The 18,778-nt window shown below is 48.4% G+C and overlaps 1 protein-coding gene across 8 annotated transcripts in view; it reads left to right on the forward strand.

The window, feature by feature from the left end:
* iqsec1b (IQ motif and Sec7 domain ArfGEF 1b) overlaps positions 1-18,778 on the forward strand; it is a 178,570-nt gene that overhangs the window by 98,710 nt on the left and 61,082 nt on the right. Inside the window, exon 1 of one of the 8 annotated variants that reach the window (XM_064305809.1) lies at positions 10,234-11,132. The exons of the other annotated variants lie outside the window; for them this stretch is intronic. Within the exon in view, the coding sequence (XP_064161879.1) occupies positions 11,068-11,132 (65 nt within the window). The 5' untranslated portion in view covers positions 10,234-11,067. Of the gene's footprint in view, positions 1-10,233; positions 11,133-18,778 lie in introns of those variants that run through there. 8 annotated transcript variants of the gene reach the window in all.

The raw sequence follows: 18,778 nt of genomic DNA on the forward strand, positions 1-18,778 counted from the left end.
GTGCAGCCTTGGTGCTCTCAGGGAGGTGCTGGTGATTGGCGAGCATGGTGTGTGAGTGTGGTGATGACCCCTGACCCCAGAACAGCAGGAGAGGCTTTGTGAGAGGCTGCAGGGGTCCCCTTTGTCCATGTGCTGCATTGTGTGTATACAGTGGAAAGATGGCACACTTCCACTTAACAAGCTCTGCTTTCTCTCCCTTCTTCTCTTTCTCTGCCTTGCTCCCTTTCTCCTAAGAAAAAAACAATTTTTTTATTTTTATTTTTTTCCAGGACAAAATACAGTGTTGCCAAAACATTATGCAATCAAATGGGTTAATGGAGCCATTAAAATGGTTTTGTTTGTTGATTGTTTTGAAGGGTAATTAAAACTAAGGCAATAAAATAATGAAATCACTGCTTTGTTGCTATCTCTCTCCCCCCCTCCCTCTCTCTCCCTCTCTGCCTCTGTCTCTCTCTCTCTCTCTCTCTCTCTCTCTCTCCCTCCCCCTCCCTCCCTCCCTCCCTCCCTCCCTCTCTGTCTCTCTCTCTATCTCTCTCTCTGCCCATCCCCCTCTCGCTCGAAGGCTCAGGCCACCCGTAATCAGGTGTTCCCCGTGCCGAGCGGTGATTAAGGCATCGTAAACGTCTCAATCGCGGCCGCCGGAAGATGGCGGCCGGGCGCGGCCGGGGAGGCCCGGTGATGAATGCGCTGGCGTCGCGCGTGCCTTCTGTTCGGCCGCCTTCGCGGAACGGGCCAGACAATGGCCCTGTTTACACAGGGGCAGGGGTACGTGGGTAACCCCACTCTCGGCTGCATTCACGCCAGGGGGAGGGTCGCGCAGTAAAGGAGAGGAGATAAAACAGAGCAGCCGATTGCTTAACAAGCAAACGACCGAGCGAAGATGCTTAAAAGCCCGTGCGGCGCTTTGTCTGCCTGCTCGGACAATATGCTCCCTTTCTTCATGGACTTCCCTCCCCGAGTGGCCATTTTAAAACTGCTAGGATACCAAACGCGCCCCGCTGTTATTCATCACTTCGAAATGCACTTACTCCGACAGCGCTTCTGTGACACATTCAAACTCACTGCTTTCGGTAGACCGTCCTGTTCTGCCCGAGGTTGTAAATGCTTGCATCATTCGTTAAGATCAAATATTGCAGAATTTAAAACACAACTCGGTGTATTCGGTATTTTACTGTCTCTCAGTATACCCATACAGAATTGCTGTTGACTGTAATGAAGGCTTATATTTTTTATGACGCAGCCCAAGAAGCACTTGTCCTGCGTTGTGGTGAACATGCATTAAGCCCAAACTAGGGGGAATAAAATAAATCATTTTAGACAGGCCATGTGTTTTTCATTTCCATTTCTAATGGCATCAGCCCCTCGGGACTTCAGCTGAATTAATCTGAACGCGGGTTTACAAGCAGCGATGTTTATCGACGTTGCTGCAAAATTAAGTGCAACTTTACATTAGTGAATATCCTTTCATTTAGACACTTGTTTTGATGACAAACCCATTTAACCCCATTAGTAGCAGCTGCTGTTTTTGGTAGTCAGAATACAGTAATACATTTGGAGCAAAAGACTAACTGTGCTAAAATACCTTTGGTAGTTCTTGCTAAATTTAAAAATGATGACTAAACACACACTTGTACGCTTAAATAAATAACATACTGGTCCCAAAACAAATTTTAGAATTAATTCTTACATTCATGATGGGCTTTTAGACTATTTTAATGTTAATTTTTCCAGTGACCATTCCTGACGGCTTTGTTTTCAAATTTGAGGTCATAAAGTCTCTTGCGCTTGTCTTTCATTTGTATTTTCGCTGTATCTACAAAACCTGCTCAAAAGGACAATGAAACGACACCAGAAAGGCACCAACATTGGGATTTAAATAATGTTTCTTTTTTTTTTTTACCTCTTCATCAGTACTGAATGCGGGTGTGATAAAAAAGCAATGGTTTTGTGTGTGTGTCAGTGAAGACAGTTTGTAAATGTGTTTGTGTGTGTGTGCGTGCCTGTGAGCACGCGCATGTCTTTTAGGCAATGTCTTGGGAACTTCTTCCCAAGAAACCCGACTGATTTTCTGATGTTTTGGGCTTAATCGGGTGGCTGTTTTCATTCCCACTCATGCATGAGTATCAGTCTCTCTCCTGAACGCTTTGGCATTCCTCAGAGGATTACACCAGCGAGGGTGAGACCAAATTCACTTTGATTCCCTCACATTAAGGAACCACACGAGATAAATCCAGTACGCCTTTACAACTAGTAGGTGTTTTTTTTCTGCCTGCTAACTTCACATGCATTATCACAGAGGGAAATGCACCAAACCCACACAAAAAAAAAATGAGTGAACGAAATGGAGAAACTGCAGGTTTGTGTTGCGCGTTGTGAATACTGCTTGCCCCCGACGTGGCCTTTCTCTCCGGTGGTGTGAAGACTCATTTCTCACCGTCTTGGCGCACACAAAGGGCGCTCAGTCCTGCCCGGGCTTTGCCGGGCGCTCCGGGCCGCGCGCTATTGACTGGCTGTCTCCGAACAGAGGCGACCCACGCTTGTGCCAGGGAGAGAGTGAAAGGAGGCCGGCGGTGCCTGGCGGGGGGGCGTGAGAGGGGTCCGGGAGGCCTGGTCCCAGTCAGCGCTGGGGCAGGGGGGGGCGGGGGGGTGCACCCCTCTCGCCATGCATGGCGATGAGGATCCCCCCTACTCCAGCGCTTTAATCTACTAATGTTTGGAATCGAACCACACAGCCTCTCATCGCTCATCACTCCTGTTTGGAACCCCTCAATAAACTGCTGTTGCTTTTTGGGTGTCTTTGGTGTTTATTTCATACTTTGATCACCACCCCCGTCTTCACCCACATTACGCTTGCATGTGACTGTGTGTTATGCAGAATGTGTCAATGAGGCGCTGTGTCCACGCATTGCATAATGCTCCCAAAAACACTTATTTCAAGAGCATGAAAGGAAAGGCAACATCTCGGGTCCCGTGGGCATCTTCGCCAGGCGATGCAGAACGCTTCCCGTGAAAGCATCACCCACTGTCATCTTTATCAGCGGCTGCAGTAGCTTCATCAGTGCTCAGTGAACTATTACGACCTGATGAGGGGTAACATTTTCCCATTTTCCCCCTTTTTGCCCTTCCGTTGCCCTTGACAGCATTAACCCCGGGTATGCAAATGAGTCCAACCTGAATACATTTTGTTTTTCAGTGCGAGCGATTTGGCGACGGTGAGATTCTCCGTGCATAGCGGAGGTGGGCATGTGCTCCGCAACTCGAGAGCGTCCGTCCTCCGTTTTCCCCCCCCTCTGACCAATCAGCAGCTCTCATCAAGGATCCATTTGCAGTTTTTATCGCCGTGTTCCCGTTGCCCCAGCAACCGGGCATCAGCGTATCGCCACGAGGCTTTGTGCGGCCGGCCCCCTTTTTGCCGAGCAGATCCCCCCGCCGCGCACCATGTGGGTCTGGTGATTAGCCTTTCTCCGCGCAGCCCCGACTGGCAAAGGGTGCCGGGAATTAGATAAAGCATAATTAATACGCCGGTGGAGGGGGGCCATTGTTTGCATTGTCGCGCCGCTGGAGCGTGGTGAGGCCGGTCCGTGTCACAGGCGCATGACAGACAATGGAGCAGCTGTAATTCAGCGCTGAGGACCTGGGGGTTACAGGGAGAGAGGGAGAGAGAGCAGCACCTCCTTTTACCTCCTTCCGTTAGCCGGAGGCCGTACGGCACCCGCCGGACCGCACGGGCGCGAGCCCACACGGGAGGCGCTGAGGGACGGAGAGCGGGGGGGGGGCCGGGGACAGGAGGCCGGGGGGTGAGAGTGTGTCCTCTGAGTCGCTGCACTTCCGCACACCCGCGCGGCGCCTGCTGAGGAGGGAGCAGGTCCTCGGTGACCGGGCGGGTCTGCGTGAGGGGGGCGGGGCTGCGGGGGTTTGGGAGGGGGAGGGGGAGGGGGAGGGTTAGGGGAGGGGAGGGATGCTCCCCGTCTGCGGGCTGAGGAGCGAGTGACGCCTCGTCGAGCTCCCGGCGTGTGAACCCAGGCGTCCGTCAGGCCCGGCGAAGCGCGATTCCTCCAGAGAAGCGCAGCCCGCGATGCTGCCGTGAGCTCCCACACCTCACTGCTCCGCTCTGCCTCCCCGCCACAATGCTCAAGCTAAAAGCCTTCTGTCTGGATTACTGGCAGTTCCTCTGTCTGCAGCCGCTCAATGGCTTTTACAGAAGGTAAGGAGAAATTTCATATTCATGCATTTAAATAGAATGCTGACTGGGTTATTACCAGCAGCGCTTACTTCTTTTTGTTGTCTTCCCTGTTCGCCCAGGCCATTCGTACTAAGTTAAACACGTTCCTCTGTGTTTTTGTGGTCTTTATGTGAGTATGGGGTATTATAAAAGCTCTTTGTCAAGTGACCATAGTATTGCTCACTTTATGCAAAACATGTGCATTATTCCTTTTATATAGACAGCACTGTATCACTGACCTTATAATGTGTATGTACAGTATGGAGAATTTCCAGCAGCAGCTTGCACTTTGCAGGGTGGGCGTGTGTGAGATTACCACATTGCCTGGCTTGTGTGGGATGCCTGGTGAGCATTCATTTCCAGCGTTAGGAGAGCTTTTTAAGAGTTCATTGTTCGGCTAATTGAGCCGCCCCTCACCTCACACCCCCCATCCTCCCCCTCCTGCTGGTACAGCGCCCCACTCTCGCCCCCCCCGCCTCTCGCCCCCCAGCTCATCTTTGTGATGGGACAGTGGCGGGGGGCAGCGCTGGGGTGTTCAGGGGGACGCACAGACCCAGTAGCTCTGGGACACGGGGGCTCCACACAGCCCAGAGAGTGCAGGTACAGCTGTGGGGCTAACAGTGGGCAGCACGGCTCCATTTCCCACTCTTGTCTGTGTCAGTTCTCTCTGCCCGTCTCTCAGATATGTGACTGCAGTCTCCAGGTCTATAGAGCACACACACGGAGCATGCCAGTAGCTCACACCTCCTCCATCTCTCTGGCACATTTCTAATCCCACTTCTTTATCCTTTGTGCATTTTAAATGCCAAGAGTTGGCAATTATTTTTCTGTCTATGTATTGATGTTTCTTATTTATTTTTGTAGCCACTGCATCACTTTTGCACCACGACTCTCAAACTTTGTTCTCCAAACCAACTGCAGTGTTCTTATAGCCTGTATGACAGACATACAAGGAGAAAAAAAAAGAAAATGGTGAACGCACGGAAAAGTTCAGAGGGCTCTATTAGTGTGCTTGGATTTCCCCTCTGTAATATTCCCTTAATTATTTTCATATAAGAGGAAAAGTCAGCTCTGTTGTGAGTTCACCTCGGAGCGGATCAAAGCTCTTCAGTTTTAACTACATGCAAATGAGAAGTTGGAAGTGTAGAAAGCCTGCAGCCCTGGAGGAGGTGCATCTCTCTGTGTGCGGATTGAACTGTCAGACACCTTCTGGGCCCGTTATTTATGAACCTGCCCTCCCCCCACTGGTTTCCCCTGTTTGTGAGAGTTATGGCTATAATGTCTTTTAGCTCCTGGCTGCTCTGCTGTATATGGTGATTTTTATTCCATTATAGGCTCTGGCTGTTGAGGAAGCATCTTCCCTCTGTTCTTTCTCTCTCAGTGTACTTTTCATTTGCATTTCTGCATGCAATTATTTGCGTGTGTGCGTGTGTGTGTGTGCGTGCGTGTGTGCGTGCGTGCGTTCTTGCGTGCGTGAGTGCACGCGTGTGTGAGTGTGTGCATGTGTCATCTAGTTCCTTCCACAGTCAAACTATTAAATAAGGCTGTTTGTTCACCTGCAGATGTGTGCGGGAGGGGTTCTGGTTTTTTTATGTGCATTTGCCATCACTAGTGCACGAGTGAGTCTGTGCACCCCCCTGAGAGAGTGGATCAAAGGGCAGAGACATCATACATTTCAATCCGGGGGACAGAATTAAAGGCATATTGTACTTTGTGCCACGCCTGATTGGGTGAATAAATAACTGCTCAGCACAAAGCGCAAGGTGACTCTGCAGCGGTTGCCCCTGACTACTGTAAGAGCGTGCGCTGCTCCGCTGGCGTGCTCGCCCCCCCCCCCCCCCCGTGTGTGCGTGGGTCGCCGCCTCGCATCGCCTCCGTCTGCTGCTCTGATCGCACGTGGGGCCAGATAATCCCGCGCGCGTCTCTGCTGGAGGACCTGGCGCTTTGTTCGTCCTCCCTTCCCCATCACCCCCCCCACCGCCCCCCGGATCAGGAGGTGCCAGACGCCAGCCCCGCGCGTTTCCCCTCCGAGCGGCTCCGCTAACCTGCCCGCTCGCACGCTTTCACAAACCTCAGGAATACTGTACCAAAGCTGCGTTTGAGAAATGGGAAAATGCAAATGTCTGTCGCTAATTAGTGTAAATAATTGCTTGGTTTTAAGCCCAGGGGATTTGGCAGGAGCTAACGCTAGCGAGCATGTGGTCCTCCAGTAATTGGCTTTTCATGCTCATCCTCAAACTAAAACATTTTAAAATGCACCACAAGACACGACAATATCTCATAAGCCTGCGCCTGAATTGGAGGATTCATTAAACTATTCTAATGCTGTGCACATACGTTTTGGCATCCTGCCCATGGGGGTGTATATAGTTATTGTTTAGGGTGCAGTTTCCTTGGTTCCCCATCAGATATTAACAAGAGGTCTCCATCTTCTGCAACCCCCATTAAGCTGGGGTCCTGGGAGAGCTGATAAGAGTGGCAGCTCCACGCTCAGTTTTGGGGAATGGGTCATGCATATTCCCTTTGACTAATACAGCTGGTGCTATTAGGCCCTCTGAGGCATTACTACATTCTGGGTGATTTTCAAACTCTGGTCATTGGATTCTCAAGTCTATAAATCACTTGGTAATTTACAAGATTTTTGTGGGCATTTTGGCCTACCTCTGCTTACTGAATAATAAATGTACAACTGTTTTTTTATGGGGTTTTGGATTATTTGTTGAGGCAGGTCAAATAAGCAAAAAATAATGTGTTCTTGTACAGAACAGGGTGTTACCATATGGAGACATTGTTGGATTCATTGTGGTTTAATTTTAAGCAGGCGGTGTGTAAGGTGCCACACAGAGGTAGTTTATAGTCATATCCGTGAATGCTTGTTTCTCAGTTGTGTTGTTGAAGTCGGCACAGTGTCACATCCTGGGATGAGCTCTCTAGTGGTGTTAGCGACAGAGGCTGCTCTGAAGTGTTCTTTTTGAATGAAACCATCCTTCTCCATTGTTTCATTTCCCCGACGCGGTGTATTACTTAACGAGGTCTCTGACCCAGGTGTAGCTGTGCATGAGAGTGTGCTTTCCAGAAACAGGAGAGAACGTTTCTCGTTGTTGTGGCCCATTAAGTATGCTCAAGATGAGAAAGAAAAACACATTTAAAAAAAAAAAAAAAAAACTGCATAATTACCTCTTCATAATCAACGCATTATGCCTAATGAATTAATTTCTGCTTTTGGCACATTTTCGGTGTTTGATGGTCCTCATTTTCCTCTTATAATGTCTGATTGAGTTGTCTCCTTCGCTTTATGGCTGTCTTAAAAAAAGTCTGGGGGGCGGTGGGTGCTGTGTAGGGACCAATAGACAAGCAGGTTTGTTGGCTGGCTCGCTGTGGTCGTGAACTGGATGGGCCTTTCTCACACTGCCCGGTTTTAGGTTGCCAAGCACTGAGGCCATTAGGAGGGAAGGCTAGGAGCTGGAATAGGGAGCGGTTTGTGTTTTTAGCTCTGGCAGCTGTTCAGGAGAGCGATTCGGGGCCCTTTTCAGCAGTGAAAGGAATGGAAAATGTAAGGACCCGTTAAAGGCGTAAGATGGATGGAATGTTCCGGAGGTCAGAAAGACCAGCGCCTGTGCGTCACGCCGGGCAGACGTGACCGCACGTCGCGTCGTGTGCGGACGGGCGCGGGCCTTCCTGCACCGGTGCGTTCGGTTTTGACAGCAGGGCCGGCTGAATGGCTAACTGTGCGTGTGCGCGGCACTCGCGGTGCCAGACGCGCCCCGTCCCCACTGCTCCCAGAATTCCCTGAGGCAAAGCAATTGTGACTTCACCCGAAATGTGTCAGGAACTGGCGAAGCCAGCGACACAGTGATAGATGGCCCGACCGTGTCTGCATGTATCATTTTCCGACGCGATGGTGGATTTGCTGTGGCAGCCGCCTGACCGCTCTTTTCTGGAACCTTCCCTCAGCTCCGGGGCTTTGGGGTGCCGTTGTCCTGGCGATGGTCTCTTCCCCTGGCTGCTGACTGAGGTCCCCAGCCCAGTTACCTGCACTGTGACTGCTGCAGGCTAAGACCACTGTCCAGACCTCTCTGGAAGCGAGGAGCCACTGCTCAAACCCCAGAGTGCTGTGTGGCCGCCAGCTCCGACAGCTGAGGAAGAGCCACCCATGTGCCTCGATTTCCCCGTGAGCCGACCACCCAGAAATCCCATTCCTCGAGGTTCGCCGTACACCCGGCCTCTCCCCAGCCCTCGCGGGCGAGCCGCGCGGAACGGCCCCCGCACCTGACTGGCGCTCCGCTGCCTCCGCGTCCTCCCAGGGGGGGCCTGGCTCCTGTCCCCTCCTCCACCTCTCCCTCATCCCTTTCTTCTGCTCGGCCGCTGAGCCAAGCGCAAACGCGCCCCGCCTGGTGCTGGAGAGCCGCGTCCTCCGGGGAAATATCCGTCAGACCAGCTGCTCCCCCGCTTCCCGCCTCCGGGGGTCCCGCGTCGCATCTTATCCGCGCGGAGCCCGCCTTCGGGAGCCGCCGCTCAGCCCTCCCGCGCCTCTCTCTTACATAAGCCGCTATCTGGAGTGTGCCAGCCTTCGCGCAGCGCAGATGTCTGCGTCCAATGGCTTTTCAGCGGCTTTAAACGCCGAGCGCTCTCTAAGCACGCGCGTCATGTTCCGTGAACGCATCGTCTGTTTGTCTCTTTGAACTGCGAATTGAGATAATGTAGGTCTTGATGCCTAAGTTGGTAAAGTCATGCACTTTGATGTTAATTATAACTGTGACGTGTAGTTCTGTGGATCTCGCTGTGCTGTATTTACAATCCACTGTGTGTTGCATTAATTTATTTTGCAGACATTCTTATCCAGGGGGACTTACAATATAGGAGAACAGAAATGCATTCACGTGATTAACACGAGCAGTAGTGACAGGCCTGGGCAACAACATTTCCAGACCAGTATATGTAACATCACTAAAGCCCTAATGCAAATTAGCTGTTGTAACCATATATACAATTAGCACATAATGCTAACTATACATGTTCAGCACATGCATACAAACTCAGCTTTTTTTTTACACATTACTAGTAGAGAAACTCAGTATTACACTTAGGGTGTTTGACTGTATCCTGATCTGTACTCTATCTTTCATATGTAGTGTGGGGGGGCAGATTGGTGTGTTTATGGTTTTGATTTCTTTCCCAGTTGTTTGGCAGCAGGCAACTGAGGGCTTACACAGGCTGGATCATATCAAACAAACTCCTGCTTGCACAGGCGTCCCTGGCCTGACTCATGAATATGCAGCTAGAGCAAACTGGAGTGCATTCATTTAGTCTAATCTCCTTTAATTTGATTCCTTTACTACGGCAGTAAAATAAATGTCTGCCCTTGTCTTTGTTATCTGTGCAAATAGTACTTTGCATTTTTTTCATATTGCTTCTGTCTGTTTAGTTTTATACATTTACAGTGCTAATACTACAATATCCCACAGTCTATAATATTATCACATTTTAATCCATTCATCTGTGTTTGAGCAGTTAGTACCCCACATTCACTAGTTTTAATTATCTCCTTTAAATCTCCTTTAATTTAGTGCCATGCAGATACTTAATTCAGTGGTGTGCAGGTTTCTGCTTTAAGCAATCTGGGTTAACATGTTCCAGTTTACCATAAGAACTCTTTTGTCGAAATTGATAGGACTCAAGTGAATTTCAGAGGGATGGGAACATAATTTTATGTGCAGTTTGTGTGTAATTACCTTTGCCACAGAGCACAATTTAAGGCCACTTTTGCATTGCACTTCTCTCCCATGTACCCTCTGCATGGTGCTCTCTCTCTCTCTCTCCCCCCCCCTCTCTCTCTTCCCCCCTCTCTCTCTCTCTCTCTCTCTCTTTCTCATATATTCAATTTTGCCTCTTGTACTTTCTCAATGGCTTTTCTGTTGCTGTAGCATTTGGGTTTAATTTAGAACAACAGTGGGGTTTTCCAGTAAAGAAAGCAGCTCCAAAGCCAAGCCCTGCTTCGTTCTTCTGAGGAACCTGATTATGATGTCATGGCCTCTCTGGCGGGTCTGGAAGGAGTGGTCGCCGGGCATGTTCAGTGTCTTGGCTGAACTCACACACCGTCAACGGTAAACAATCCCGTGTTTAGATTCCATTGCACTACTCCCTGTCATAGTATTAAGACTGACTTAATAGTATAAATGGTCCTCCTCGAGCTATGAACTTAAACTCAACCCTCCTCCCACCCCAACTCCATGGGGAGGTGTGTCACTGTTGGACTTGGGCCTGAATTCAAGCCTCCTACAAGGAGAACAGCCCAGCCAGCCACCCCACAGACAGCTGGGAGTTTAGACAGTCCCAGCCAGATGATTTAGGGTGTATTATAGTCCACAACTAAGCAATATGGAAAAGGAGGAGGTCTTAGGGGGTGTGTGTGTACGGCTTGCATTAAAGAAGTAAACTGTAGACTCATTTTCCTAGTGTAGCGCTCTTAGTGGCTTTGCCATACTTGGTAATGCAGGAGCGCGTACTCTTGGTCTTTCGAAGGACACAGTGGAACAGGGATAAATACAGCCAGACGAAGGGCTCACGCGGAGCAACAACTGCAGAAACTTGAGCTGCGGGAGAAGGAATTAGTCATTTGTTCTCAGGAGGGTCAGAACCGCGGGACAGATTTGGAGGTCCTGGGGAGAGTGTGAGAGAGAGAAAGAGAGAAGAGAGAGGGAGAGAGAGAGAGAGAGGAGTGTCCGCGTGTTTCTGAGCTGGCAGACGCTGTTTCCGGGTCGGTGACAGCCCCTCGCCGTGGTGTGTGCCTGAGACTTTTCTACCCTCGGACCAAAAAACCTTCCAGACCAGTCTCAAGTCTCCAGATGAGCGATGTCACTGCAATGTGGAATCTAATGTGGAAGTACTGCATTTCTGTGAGGACAATGAGGTAGGATATCCCCTTTCATCAGGAACGAGCTGGGCTATGGAGAGCTGGAACAGGCTTCTGACCTGCCGCGCCTTCTGATTGGCAGGAGAGTAGCGAGCCCGGACTCCGTCTCATAGCTGTCACCTGTTCCGCACGTTTGAAGCACGGTCAGATTAAATGTGTGAGCGTTAACTCACTCATTCTCAAGAATGGCTTACGGAGGGCTGCAAACTGAAAGTTGATTTGGTCTGTTTCACTTTCGTGTTGACACGGTTTTTAGAACAGTAGTTGGAAGTGACTGCCATGTATTTGTTGACGGATTGATACCTGCCTCATTGTTTAAGTGCTGCAATTGAAACATACCTGAAGAACCTTAAGGTTTGTCAGTAACTATACTGTTCATTTGTGGTTAATCTCTAAAATCCGGAATGATGCGTTTGTGTACAGGGATGTCCTTGATATGGAAGTACGCAGATTCTATCCTATTATCGGAATCAGATGTGGGAGTTTCAAGGAGCATGTTTCTCTGCAAGCAGTGTTTATGGAAGTGCTCCAGGCTGTCACGTGTGCTTACAGCCAGCAGAGGACAGAATTTCAAGGACTCTCTTTTTAATGTGTTTATCAGCAAGTGTGCTGGGACAGTAAGGGCAAAGTTGAGCATTACAAAGGGATCTGAGGAGCGATGTGTGGCACTTTGCCTCATTTATAATCCTTTATCTTGTTAACTCATCCAAAGGTGTCATATAGAGCATGCGGATGTTTACAAGGGCCGTGAGTAAAATAACAGTTAAAGCATTTATGGCCATGGTCTGTTAGCTATTCCAGACAGCAAGGCTTCAATTAGTGGCTGTAGGGTTAGCCCTGATCCTCCTTAGTCAGCAAATTATCCGATCACTACCCATAAATTGTATGGTCTGTAATTCAAATCTCGGGGATTGGCCAGGCGCGGCTAAAACTTTGTTTTTACAGGAAGCTGCTGTTTGCTGGAGTCAAGCAGGGTACGTATTTTATTGAATTTCGAAGCCACATCTGGTACATGTAAAAATTCCTGTATAACTGTATAACAGACTTTTTCCACTGTTACTCATGCTTGTAGTGTGTCAGTTTCCCTTTACATGGGTCTCCGTTGTCTGACGGACTGTCTCACCAGTACCCATATACCAGCACTTGCACACACGCACACACACCCACACACACACGCACCACAGATGTTTGATGTGCTTTAAAGTGTAAAGGATGCTCTGAAGGGCGGGTCCCATGGCGACAGGCAGAGATGGCACTCAGAAGCCATGTAATCATCTAGCATAAGGAAATATGCAAAGTCCTGTTTCATGTCCAATTTGGGATTCCAATCAAGCCGACCTTTAATTATCAAGTTCTCCTCAGAAGAGTGGCTGTGCATTAGCGTGGTGTAAAGTCTCCTCCCCCCCCCCCCCCTTCCCCCCATGGGCTTTACTTACACAGGCATTTGCTGTTAGCCACTTGGAACCTTCTCATTTGGGACTGGGTGGGAAGCATTTTGGAAGTCTGCTTTTGTCTGTTTGCTTAAGTATTCATTTTGTCTGCTTAGTTAAGTATTAATCCTTTGCACAGTGTTTGCTGAGTCTGAGGGATTGTTTATGCGATGGCTGGGCGAAACAGCGGCTCTCTCCGTACTTTTGTCCGCAAGCAAATCCATCCCGCAGGAGGAGGAGCATTCCTGAGGCCTGAAGTCATGCTTGCCAGGGCCTTTCATTTCCGAAAGTAGGCCTCGCTCACGGGTTTATTCCTTCTTTCCCCTTATCCACTCTGTTTTTCCTCTGCCCTGTTTGGGTGTCTGCGGCCTTATGCCCAAGCACGTGTCCTCCTGGTCACGCCACGGAGACGAGACCGCGGCAGCTGGAGGAAATGCCTTACCTGTTCCCCCCCGGCGTATCCGTGATAAATTCACCTTCAAACGCGAGCCCCCCCCCCCCCGGTAGACTTTGATGGTTTGTCTCGGAGCGAAATGTTTTTCAGGAGCTCCGGCAACTTTTAAAAGGCTGCCTTGAAACAGTAGAGCCGGGGCAATTTGATCCGGGGCATTAAAGCGGCTGTCCGGGGAACCAGAGGGTATTATTAATTTACTCTGCGTCCTCAGCTGAGCCGGCAATGCCCGTCCGTGTCATGTTCTCTTGCCCTCTCTCTCTCTCTCTCTCTCTCTCACACTCTTTTTCCGAGTGGCGAGGAAAGCAGGGGCTCTTCTGCTTTTTCGCTGAAAGGCGTTATGAGTCCGCCAGACTTCCTGAGCCTCCTGTGAGTAGCGCTCTGGCTGTGTCGCGAGTGGGACTCCAGCTCAGCGTCTGCTGACTCCGCTGTCATTTTCCACGTCCGTGAGACGAGGGCTCGGGTGAGGAGGAAGGGGTGGGGGGGGGGTGCGCCCTCCTGGAAAGCCGTCTTTTGGAGGGGATAAATCTCCCCTGTTTACCACAGCGCTCTCCTCCTCGGAGAGCTCTTTCAGAGGGGGCCAGACCGCTTCCGGCTGCGCAGCCGCGCAGACAGCCGTTCAGACAGCCGCGCAGACCGGCGCGCAGACGTCCGTCAGCCGCCCAGACCTGTCCGCAGCCAGGACCTCCCTCATTGGGCAAGTGCAACAGCACCGGACTGTCAGCGCGAGCTGAGCTACACTAGCCGTGCCTGCTCTTTGGAATACGCGTGTGTCCGCTCCAGAGTGAAAACCACAACAGGCGGTTTGTTTTTGTTTTTCCTTTTTCCCCCCCCCTTCCTACTGCTTGTTCAGCTGACCGAAAACAAACGTCAACTCGTTTCGAGCGGCGGAGAGGCCAGTTAGATCTGCTGTCTCCACGTCTGGTGAGTACTGTAGATCCACCTCGAGTGGAACAGCCCCACACTGCGGGACGTGTGTGACGTGCATTTATTTTGCTCTTTTCTTTCGTGCGAAATGTGAGAAAGTGCGCTTCGAAAAAAAAAAAAGAAGAAGTTTGATCTGTCTTTTACGCTTCTTTTCCTTTTGTGTCTCCTCCTGGCTTGAGTCAGCAAGGAATTTCACGGTTTCATCCTGACTATGCCAGGAATTCCTTTCATCGTTATAGAGTTTTTGGAGAATTCAGTGAGGCTTATTTTGTGCTGGTTTGTTGTATGTGAAAAATGTGATTTAAGAGTTTAAGAGGTAGTCTGTCCTGTGTATGAGAATGTATCGTGTTTGGAAGTCATCTTAGCAGTCTTTCTGATTGCAGTTTGCAGGTGTGGAGTGCATAAGGATTCTGTTGAAGTAAATGTATTGTGATTTTGAGGTGAAGAGTTGTGTCCTCTCTGGAGACCAGTGGATATTTATATTGGGACAGGCAGGCTGTCTGAAGGAGAATTAGCTTTGAATTTACTGTGTGTGGGACCAAGGTCTTTTAAATGAATGGTTTCAACTTATGCTGTTTCTGACAGACCCTGCCTGTGCTTCTGATACTGTGCTTCTAATTAGCTCTCATGAATATTTTAATGCTTCGGGTTCATGTTTCTACTGGTAGAGGGAGTTTCATTACTGCCCTTTGTAAAGGGTGTTTTTTTAAAAGAAGTGTCAAGATTTTATTTAAAAAAGATATTTCTATTTATTTTCTGTCATCCTTTTTTTCTGGCTTCCCTTCTCTGAGAGCTCCTGCACTAGAAGATAAATCCTATAACGCATTTGCTGTGCACTTAGGGAAAGGAAGATGATGAACTAAGCTATCAAACTTAAAATAACTAAAATGGTCTTGTGTGACTGACTGTCAGTTTAGAATCAACAGAGTACGGCACCAGGGTGACTGTTTAGACATGAACCCTTCTGTAAGCATTAAATTGAAGGAAATTAAAAAAACAATGCCCCAACAAATGTTTAATTCTCCCAAATACCAAATTCATGGGTATACTGTGGCTTTTAATATGAATGGTATTTTACCGTATCTTTCCTTTAGTAGGAAAACTGTAAGTACTATAGAAAGCCTGTGAATGAAACAGCATGTTTTTGTGCATCTCTGATGTACACAAACTGGGAGTGTGGGGCCTGTAGTCTTTTAGGCTTTCATACTTCAAAGGTTGCCTGAGACAGAGTTGGACAGCGGTATTTTCCTCCTACGTGATATTTTTGTAAGTCAGTTAAACATCGGTCACAGCTTGTTGGAGCCCATATGTCGACATTAACAAGTTAAAATCAGTCCAGTGTTGGAGTGCCATTCTCCAGAAATAACTTTCTTTTTTTAATGATTTGAAGCACTACCTTTTTATTGAGCCATTTGTTAGATCAATTCTAACTGACTTCAGGCTGTGAAGAGTCTAGTCAGCAGTTTTTAAAAATAAATCTTTATTTACCACCTTTTCTCCTTGGGTTGCTTGCCTGCCATCATATTTTCCCCAATAATTCATAAAATTAGATTTAATGGATTCTACAGCTGTAATGCTAACATAAAATCGGGACAGCCGTGCACCACTTTGATAAGCCACACAGCCAGAGGAATAGCTTATGCACAATTTTATTGTTTTGATGAAAACTGGACCGGCACAGAATGATTGCCTCCCTTGTGGAGTATGGTGCTCCCTCGCCACCCCCACCACACTGCCCCCAGGCCAAGGTCAGTCCCTTTATGGCCAGAGCTTGGGCTGCCCTTATCTTCCACCTGGGGGCCTCCTCAATCTTTTATACAAGAGTGGCGGCCATTTTCCTCGGCAATCATTCAAAATTTATGGCTACAGTGACCTCAAAGCATTGACCGGGTCAAACCATCTCCCACCCCAACGCGAACCCCCCCCACCCCCACGCCATCAGCACGCCTCCAGTACCGCCATCACGATCGCGTGGCTCTTAGCTTAACCACCACATAGACTCTTAACCGTAATGTGTCAGAAATGGGAGGGAATCTACAGAGAATTATCTAATTCACCGGGGAGGTCGAAATCCCTGTTTTGAGGCTGACTTCCACCCAGTATTTGTGATTTAGCCCGCCTCACCTTTCCCATTTAGGAGTACAACTAGCTCCCAGCGGGACGCTCTGCAGTCCATTATTTTCACCATAGGGAGCTAATGCTTATTGCAGACATATTTTTGGTGTTGGTATGAGAAAATGCAGTGTACTCGGAGTCCATGGAAAACTTGACTTGAACTTAAAAAACAAAACAAACAAGCAAAAAAAAAAAGGAACATGCGCAATGAATAGCCTTCTTTTCCAAAAGAGGAATCAGACCACCATGTCTCATTACATGGCCCGCCCTTAGCCCTGCTAGCGATGCAGCGGTCACATGCTCTATTATGTAACGTTTAAACATGGTAATGGTTATGATGTTGCCAGAAGAGACAGAGTGGCAGGTCAAGTAGAAGTCTCCTGAAAGGGAAAATGAGATTGGCTGAAAAGAAAACGGAGCGACGGAAGACGGCGATAGAGATCTGTACATTCTGAACAGACGCGGCTTTAATCAAAACCTCAAAGAGCACTCTGACGTGCCCCGGGGTGTTTCACAGCGTTCCTCTGCGGTTGGGGAAGTGCAGGGAGTGGAGAGGAAAGGAGAGATTAGGCATGGTCATATGTCAGAAATTCTGATGCATTTTTAGAAGGAAGGTCTTTTTCTGGCCCGGTGGCTGAGCAGACTTGTCATCTGGAAAGGCTGAGAGAGAGAGCACCCCGAGCCCACGTGATGCGGTATATGTGGAGGGGGGGGGGGGGGGGTGTAACCCAATATCCACTCCTGGAGGGCAACCTAAGACCTGTTGTTGAAGAACCACCTCGCGTCTCTCTCTCTGAAGTCCCCTTGGCCCCGCTGTTGCGGAGAAAAATATCCACTGTGATGATTATTTTCACAGGGTTTGTGTCCAGCGTTTTTGGCATTGGTTTAATCGTTTCAGAGTTGTGGTGGAGTCGTTAAAGCAACACCGCAATCTGTATCTCTTTTGGGAAAGGCCTGTTTTTCTTTTCGTTTTTTAAAAATTTATTTCTTTATTTATTTTTTGGGACAAAAAAAAAATGGGGGTGGGGAAAAACAACACACGAAAGAGCGCAGACTGGTACCCCTGGAGCCTGTCCCGAGTGACCTCTATGGCCGAAATGTTAAGAGGCTCAGCGAGGTTCACAGTGTGTTGATCCTGTACTGAAAAGCCAGCACACACTCAGACGATAGGAACTTTACGACTTTTGTTTGTGGAGTGTCAGTTTTCTTGGTTCTTGGCAAAATCTTCAAATAGTTTGAAATGTTAAGAAAAGTGGAGAGAGGCATCTGTAGGGCACTCATTGTTTTTGTGACCTCTGTGTGACAAAGATGTTTTCTTCCAGTGCCGGTTTCAAATACATCAATACTGTTGCATGATCTGCCAGGTAAATTATTTTCTCTTACTGTGGAAGTTTGTTGATATCGCAGTGTTGTACCTTCAAGCAAATCGAATTCAGACATCAGAGTGAATTTTTATTATTTTGTGTGTGTTCTATAGAGCAGCAGTTGGCATCTGCGAACTTGGAGACTATTACGTTACAGTCATTTACCGCAGTATTGGAACTGACAGTTTGGTTCAGAGCCTTTGTGGTATATTGATTTAAGGATTGAGGGCGTAGTGGTTTATTGCCGCTGCTGGGTTTTCAGAATAATACAGCGCGGGGAGCTATTCAGCCTCTGGAGCACACACCTGATCAGATTGCATTACGCCATGGAGAGGAACAGAAAGGAGACACGAACAAGAGAAATGGCTCGCCCATCAATGTAGGGTCCCATTAATTGGATGCTCTTCGGGTACAGTACAGTAAATGTTACGACAGTGCTGTTAAAATGGTGGAGAGTTTCTTATGTATCTCTGTAAGGCAGGAGAGCACTTTTGTGTTCTAAGGGACTCTGGTCTTCCTCCATAAAATGTGCTGGGACTCTGGCTTAACATCTCTGCTCCATCAAAACAGGCATCGCACCGCCTCTGAAACTGACCGTGATGGCTCACTATGGGATGAATTCTAAATTAATCAGCTCATTCTCTCATAGAAAGGCAGTACAAGCTCAATATTTCATGCCAAGTGATAAAATCTGAAGTGCCATCACCTATGAAAGCTATTACTTTGAAGCTAAACATTAATTTTTTTTCTGCATTCTTTTTGGAGGCCTTGCCTGCTTTGCAGTTTTGGCTACTCTTCACCTCTTTGTTCATAACTGGATTATGCTAAACAGTACAGGGTGAAAATCAGGGGGGGGGGGGGGGGTGAGGGGCAGGAAATCAATCAACCCGATCAATTTCCTGCCATTAACCGCTCCTGCCCTGAATGAAGTCCTTTGTGATCATGTGTAATTATTCAGGCAGTTCTTTTGCAGAAATGGTTCGTATCTGTTCAGTACCACACCAAGGATGAAAGGAAATCCTCACAGTGTGTAGAAGTGCAGCAATATTATAGTCTTTTTCTACAGCACACCCTCAATCACTGGCTGTGAGCACCTCACAGACTCCCAGCATGCTCTCTCGACTGTGGCTAACCTGGCTGCAGTTCAGCTCGTGGAACATATCACACAGCACACGTACAAACGCGCTATGCGTAGACTGCACTGCGTCACCGTCTGAGAATGTCATGTTTTTTTTTTCCGCTTCATTTATAAGAAACGGCAGTAATACCCATAAATTTGGTATGACATCACATTTGTGTGGCTACATTAAAAGAAATAAAAACAACACCCAGAAAGGAGATGTGAGTAAGCGTGCA

The sequence above is a fragment of the Anguilla rostrata genome, chromosome 13, assembly GCF_018555375.3.
Source record: "Anguilla rostrata isolate EN2019 chromosome 13, ASM1855537v3, whole genome shotgun sequence".
Taxonomy (NCBI): domain Eukaryota; kingdom Metazoa; phylum Chordata; class Actinopteri; order Anguilliformes; family Anguillidae; genus Anguilla; species Anguilla rostrata.